This window comes from Neopelma chrysocephalum, unplaced genomic scaffold (assembly GCF_003984885.1).
Source record: "Neopelma chrysocephalum unplaced genomic scaffold, ASM398488v2 Primary Assembly neopelma1_75, whole genome shotgun sequence".
Lineage (NCBI taxonomy): Eukaryota > Metazoa > Chordata > Aves > Passeriformes > Pipridae > Neopelma > Neopelma chrysocephalum.
Genome location: NW_020897736.1, coordinates 13,715,801 through 13,723,417, shown reverse-complemented (window position 1 = coordinate 13,723,417; position 7,617 = coordinate 13,715,801). Strand labels below are relative to the sequence as shown.

Sequence of the window (7,617 nt, the reverse complement as noted above, 5' to 3'; positions counted from 1 at the left end):
TTAGTTAAGCACTGGAACAGATGGTCTAGGGAGGCTGTGGAGTTGCTATCACCCAAAGTTTTCAGAACAGGTTAGAAAAACATCTGTTTGCAATATTACAGGTACAGGTAATTCTGCCTGGAGATCTGGATAACCTCATCACATCCTTTCTAAACTTATTTTTTAAGATTGTGAAATCTTGGTTTTCTAAGACGTGGGGAAAAAAAAAACCAGACAAATTTAGGTAGAAATCTTGAGAAAGTAGAAATAGGCAATACATGAAGTATTTCTTATTTTAGTTCCTATTTACTGGATTTGGTTCAAACCCTCCTGTACTAACTCGGTGATTTCAGGTCACTTCCTAAACCAGCTGTGGTGAAGACGGTATTAAAAACATGAATAAAAACCTTATTATCCTCAGTGTCTGAGTGATCAATCAATTTAATCAAATACCTGTGTCTGAGAGGGAATCTGCCCCTCACATTCCAACTGCTGAGCTGGATATGTCCGCACTGGCTTTGATTTCCTTGTTGAAACCACGGAGCTGCTGGATGGAAGTGCTGCAGTGTTACCTTTGCTAGAGGAAGATGTGCCAGAAATTGCTTCCTTGGAGTTTGGGAAGGTGGTGGTGTCTGTATTCTCAGGGTCCAGCCTACTGCTAATAATCTCTCCTGTACAAAGGAAAACATTGATTGCAGGTTTCATTCATTAATTATCAGTAATTCATTTAATCACGTGGCAAAATAGAGGCTTGATTAGCTGCTGAAAGTCATGATTTACAGGAATTCTGCCTTTCCATGACACCCAACCGTCAGAGCTCCAGATCCAGGTGCTCACAAGTTGAAACTTGGAACCCACAGGAGGATTCCAGAAACAAACAGGAACCAAAATCCTCCCAGGAATTAAGGACTCTGATTCCTGTTCAGCTGCAAGACACGGGATGCTCACATACATCTTTGTGCACTTGGGAATTTGAGGGAGCTCCTTCCTCAGGAGATAAAACAAGGACCTGGGAGTGAAGTTGGAGATGCAAGTGATGGTTGCTGGATGTTTGTACTCACCTACAGCTGATTTCTTGTGCTGCCTGGGAAATTCCTGGGAAGGTGCTGCCTTGGATACAACAGGAGGGGTCTGCAGAGTTATCTTTGCTGCTGGAAGGATAAGCCTTTGGCCAGTTAGGCTCAGAGCACCTACAAGAAGATGACATTCCTGAACAATTCACATGTGTTCCAGCTACGAAAGAAAATCAATTAGCAGCAATGAAGAAAGAATTAAACAAAGGCACAGCCAAGTTCTACATCCAAAGTACAAAAGCAGCAGTTTTCTTTAACTGAAAGATTCATCATACCTTTCAATATTCAATATTTTACCTTCAAGGAAGGTGAGCTTTGCCTATAAAAATTGACAAATACATGAAAGATACTCTACCAGTGCTGATTCTGAAAGGGAATTCTATGCTTGTGTATATATAATTATATGCTTGGGCAATGCAAGTTAAAATGCAGAATGGCTGAGAATGAACTCTTGTAAACACAAGAGAACCATGAAGAGGCACTGATGGCTAAAACAGTGCAAGTGCAGGTGTAGTTAAGATTGAATGATTAATAACTAGATGTTAATCATGATCATTTGATTTATTTAGTCACTCAAGAACCTCCATCACACCCAGTTCTTCTCTCCAGCAGCAACTGAACCCCCTGAATTAGCAGAACTGACTCAGCTGATGCTCAACACAACACACACCATGTCCTACAGCAGCTCCTCTTTGGAGTGAGGAGCCTGAAGTTGAGTCTTGGTGATGTTTGAGATCCCAATTCTTACAAGTTTTCAGGTGCCAGAAAATTCATTTACCACATACCTGCTGCAAACATCAACTCTGCTTTATGTAGCTCATACCTGGTGGCCACAGCACCCACCTTTTGGGGTGTCCTCTTCCAGCAGGGGTAAGGGAGAATCCACGGGTGGAAAGGCAGGGAAACCCCAAAGGGTGGCAACTGTGTGGCCTTTCCCTGTCTTCTGACTGCACATCTGGGAAGGAAAACAGAACTCCTTTTAACAAAGGGAAATGTGGCATTTACAGAGCTACACTTCTCTACTCCCACAGTAATAAATAATAAATATAATTTCTGCCATGAGTGGTTTCATTAAGATTTAACAACTTTTACTACTTATGAACATGCCACAGTATCATCTACTGTCGTTACTTCAGAAATTTATAATAAAGTTAATTAAACTCAATTGATGTCCTGTGACTTTTGCTATGCAAAAATCAGTGTACTACATACTAAAAATCACAAGAAGTTTGCTTAATTTTAATAAATATAGTGTAAACAGGGTGTTTCTTGACAGAACAGCCTTTAAATATATAAAATGCATACTTGGGCAAGGTACCAGGAGGAAAAGGAAAAAGGAACATTGGATAGAAATGTTTGAACTCTACTGATGACCTGATGCCACGGGCTGGAAAATTGTTTATTTGCTTTTTTAAAAAATTATTTCATTATGAATGATTAACTACCTGAAATAATAATAATAAATAGATCAAATCAGAAAGTTGGGAAATATTAATAGAGCTGCAAAATGGGAATAATGGTATTTAGCTCTACCAGAGCACATTGGGGCTTTCTGCCTTAAAATATTAGCTTTTAATGACTGATTATTAAGTTTTTAGTACAATCCAGGCCACGATTGGGATCTTTGAGCACTATTGTGTCATAATTACTGAATAACATCAACCATCAACTTTCTAGAAAGGGAGAAGAAATTCTAAAGAGCTGCTTCTAATCCTAGCAGGGAAATGAGACAGATCAAAATTAACTATTCTAATTTTTCCTCCCAATTTGTATAATAACACTGCCCACAAGAGACAGCAGGGAGAGAGAAAACATGTACTTTTTATCATAATAGAGAATCTTCCAGGCACTCATTTCAGTTCTGGCCATTACAGACCATTCTGCTTTAAGGGATCAAGATGGAGAAATCTTCATGTCCTTGTGTTCCAAGAAAACACCAATAAACACCCAACAAAGATTAACTTTACACCAGTTGGCAAATAAGTGGTTTGATACTGAGAAAAAGAAATTATAAACCACACTTTCCTACTCACTCTCACCCCAGCAGTTTGTTGAGGACACCACAAAAATATATGAAAGGAAAGAATTTAATTAAAGTGACTCCTTAAAGCAGCACTGGTTTTACTACTGGTTTTATCCTAATTTAAGTCCCAGGAGTTTTCTTATGATAAACAGCACATATATATATATATATTTTAATTGTGTTTCTAGAGATGTAATAAGCTACAAAGAAAGGCAATTCAGGTGGAGTGTGTGAGTTCAAAAGCAGCCTGGAGGCTTGGGGATTTTTTTAACTGGACACAGGTTTAATTCTTCTTTAATTTCTATAAAGTCCATGGCAGGTGTCATATTAAAACAAAGATTGATGCAACTAAAATGTAATTTAATCACTCATTTACACTGCCCAGTGCCATGATCCACCTCCTCATGTATTACAGGCAACATGGAGCTGACCCAGAACAGTTCCCCACCAAAATCCCACCCAATTTCCACCCCTTTCCATGCTCTTCCAGCACTCTGATTGCTCCATTAGCTGCCCTCTGGAAGAATTCACTAAGATATCAAAGCAAAAGGTGACAAACTGCTTTAATTCTGGCACTTACTTTCACTAAACTGAAGCCCATGAAATTACAACAATAAGACCTTAAAAAATAATATTAAGGTTTTACTTTTGGCATCGTTGCTCCATCCTGGGCACTTTTAAAGCTCAGTTGTATAGGGCTGGAAGAGAGCACTTCATTTGCAGGGCAGACTAAGGCTGACTTGCCTTAAAATATGCTTGGAGTGTGCTGAAAAACTATTTTTTCATTTCAAGAGCTTCTGAGTGTAATTAACCTGGGACATGAGAAAAACAATTCTATTACCCTTTCTAAAGTGTTTTTCTCCTGTGGATAAACCTCTCCCACTTTATTTTTTCTTTTTTGCTTCATTTTAAATAGGGCACTTGTTGGAACACCACAGGGATTTTCTGATTAGTTCTCTATTTGTTTTCTTTTTACCCAGCAATATTTAACTAGAACAATGTCTTTTTTTCTTTTTTGGGGGGTAAATATCTTTATAAATGTGTTTTTCACCCAGAATAGAAATTAGTATTAAATACACAGAAAATATCAGTATTGTGTGTCAAAACTACAGTTTATCAACCAGGACAATTAGATAGATGAGATTTGATAAGTAAATAGCAGAAAATCACAGGGCTTGATAGTGATGGTAAAAAAGGTTTATAACAGAGTAATTTATCCTTCCATTTATCTCCTCCAGACTGCCATCTAGCCCCACATTTTTTGTCAAGAAGTTCCTGTCAAGGTTTGATGGACACAGTGCTTCCCACTATAAAGGGAAGGAGGAAGCTCAGCAAAACAAAATTAATAGAACTAAGGGCAATTTTTAATATGCTGTCAGGTAAGAGTTTTGTGGAAGGCAAGTTTAATTGGAAAAAATTGGAAATTGCATCAAGAATAACATCTTATGTTATTCTTGCCTACTTTAAGCTCTCAAAGTTACCAGAGATGACAGTCTGAACTGTCAATTTTCCATGTGCTTGGAAAAATCAAGCTTGTTCCCCTTCATGAGCTACCAGAAACCCACCTCCATCAAAATTCCACCCTAACAGGTGGGAAGGAGAATAGCTGGAGAACTTTGGAGAATCCCACATCTGCTTTTTGCAAAGGCAACAGAAGCAGCACAGAAGGAAGTGAAAAAGATAATTGCTGGCTTGAACTCCTCTACGTTTTCCTCGTGGCAAAGGGCCAGATCCACGAGGGGGGGATAGGCAGGAACAACTTATTGGGATTCAGGGGTGGGCTCATCCCTTGTCCAGAGACAGCTGGAAAGCAGCAGCCCATGGCATCCCAATCAGGCTCTGGGTTTGTCAGGGAATGCTGATCCCGAACAGCACCAGCTTCAGCAGCTCTGGCTGCACCCCTGCCTTGCAGAACGACAGTCAATCTCCAATTCCAGCTGACAAGAACTGGAGAAAAAAACTTCAAACAAATGGTGACCTTTGCAAAGATTAATTTGTTTACCAACAAAACGTTCTCTCCGTTTGTCAGCAGAGATGGGAGTGACCTTCACGTCCCCACTTCCAGGCTGACTGGAGTCATCTGTTAACTCCCTCTCTCCAATTATTCCCTTTTTATTTTTAGTGACAAGAGGATTTTTATTAAATCACTGGGCTGCTTATTATGATTACACACCGTAATACAAACCCAACCAGCTTATTTTGATTTACTGTAGTGGAACATCCATTTGTTTAAGTCTCATTCTGCTCCCACTGCCAAACTCTACCTTGGCTGTAATTATGGCCATATGTAGAGGTTTAAAACACAACCAGGTTTGGAGCACCAAAAGACCTCATTTTCTTCTACAACTTCTTTTGAAACGAAAGGAATTGCCCTTGCTTTATGATCTTGGAAATAAATACACTTTCAGGGAGAAGCAAGTGAATAAAGAATGAATAATTGAGGATATGATTAGTATGGTTGTGCTCAAACAAGTCAGCTTAAAATCCCCCCTCCAGAATCACTGCCATCACCATTACAGTCACACTAGGTAAGATGCAACTCATAAAGGCTAGAAATCATCACCATATTAAATTCTACCTTATGAATAAATGAAAAGATTCCTCAGTTTACAGTATAATATACATTTATAAGAAAACAAGGACCAAAAAGTGCCAGCATAATTCTGTAAGAGAACAGCAGTCCTCTGAAAATGAAAGGTGGAGCTGTGAATCTTCCCCACATTGCAGCAGGATGTCAGAATTATTTTTGCTGCAATTCAGATTACTGCTCCTTTTGCTGGGTGCTCCATGGGAAGTATACATATTTAATAATTATCCACTCATCATTTTTCATTTGTTACCCACACATAGGCTGCAAAATAAAGTGATGCCCAGTCTGTGTTTCAAACAGAATTACAGCCCTCCTTTTAAAATAACTCCAGAACTTTACAGAGAATGAGGTTTTATAATCAGACCCAAAAAGGCACAAAAGGGCAACAGTTAATTGTTCTTACTTTCTATGATAAAACTCAACATCAGCAACTTTATAATACCAAAGAGCAAGAAAAGAAGACATTTTTGTGAAACAATGAGCTCGTTACTAATAATTTTTTCAAACTACTCCAAGGGCAGGATAATAAAAAGTCCAGGTAGGTTTGTGCTCGACCTCCCTCATCACCTCAAAGCCGCGGTTTTAATCTCACCGTGTTTTTAACTGCTCAGCTGTCCTTCAAAGCTCTCGGAATACACCTGAATGCAGTTAAGCAAGCAATTAGACTTTTTAATTTCCTTAATTCCGGTGATTTTTTTTTGGGGGGGAGCTGCTCCTTGACCTCCCGGACACACCTGGGCACGTGCGTGTACGAGCAGCGCCCTCTGACGGCAAACACCGGGCAGGGACCACCTGCCTGAATTATTGTAGCGACTTTAACCTGTATTTCATCAAAAATTAACAAATTCAGACCCGCAGGTACACACGGATTCACGTTAGTTGCTATTTGTCATCATATATATCAGGTATGATCATGTATATCATATGCAGTCACTGCTGTAAGTGCTGGTGGGGATCGTGCTCAACAAAAAATTCACATCCCAGCAGAGGATTTTGCAAATCCTGATTGCAACATTTTATCCCTAGGACATTCCAAACCACCACACTGTGTCACAGGATGAAAACAGAATAAATAATATCGTAATATTAATCTAATCATTTTAAATAGAATAAATTGGAGATGAAATACCTACTTGATTTTCAGCCCATCTCCCTGTCAGTGCCTCAGCAACTGTAAATATGGATTTGAGAGCCTGACTCGTTCCCACTAAATGCTTGTAATTTAAGTCACCAATAAGAAGTTTTCTGTGCTCAGTGTTTCAGGGAGAGTGGTAAAACACATGGCTCTCTGCAGTAGGATAATATTCCTCTCTGTGAGTGTTTTAGAGTGGTTCTAAAAAGCTATTAGCCATGATGCTTTTTTCTAATTAACTCTGTATCACAGGGGTAGACAAATCACCTCTTAGTCTGGGCAACAGCTTTCAAAAATCATTTTTTACAAGTGGCAGCTCACAACTGTGCCATTCACAGATCCTCTTGATGTTGTTTAAAAGCAAACACCCCAGAATATCTCTGAGAGCACTGGGCTTGCTGCATAATATTCCATTCCATAAATTAAATCATAGAAGAGCATCCCCACGTGAGACCATTGGGCATGTGGACCACAGTGCTGTGCTAAATTTGGGAACATAATTGATTTTTGGAGGGATGCCTGTGCCTATTAACTTAGTTTTCTAAAAGCATACTTTGCTAAAAACGTCCTCTTCACGTTCAACTGTTTATTTAAGTGGAGCAGCAGTTACAGACCAGAAAGTTGGAAGAATCAAAACTTAACCTTGCACAGCTTGAACATTCCCAGGGCAGAGAGAAGAGGAGAGAAGGGTTGATTTGACGGACAGGACTCAGGATACTCCTAGGAGAGGGTTGTGGAAGTCCTTGATATCCCTTGTTTCCCTCAGGGAAACAGCTTGAGCAGATATAAAAGAAAGGCTGCGCTCCAGAAGAACTTGTAG

General features: G+C 39.4%; 1 protein-coding gene across 8 annotated transcripts in view; it reads right to left on the bottom strand.

Annotated features, from left to right (window-relative positions):
- IQCH (IQ motif containing H) overlaps nucleotides 1-7,617 on the bottom strand; it is a 53,587-nt gene that overhangs the window by 41,799 nt on the left and 4,171 nt on the right. For 7 of the 8 annotated variants that reach the window (XM_027688258.1, XM_027688256.1, XM_027688261.1 and 4 more), the window contains 3 exons: nucleotides 1,896-2,007; nucleotides 1,041-1,169; nucleotides 433-650 (listed from right to left, as the gene is read on the bottom strand). In XM_027688258.1, coding sequence (XP_027544059.1) covers nucleotides 433-650; nucleotides 1,041-1,169; nucleotides 1,896-2,007 — 459 coding nt within the window. Of the gene's footprint in view, nucleotides 1-432; nucleotides 651-1,040; nucleotides 1,170-1,837; nucleotides 2,008-7,617 lie in introns of those variants that run through there. The other variant, XM_027688263.1, reaches the window with a different exon arrangement.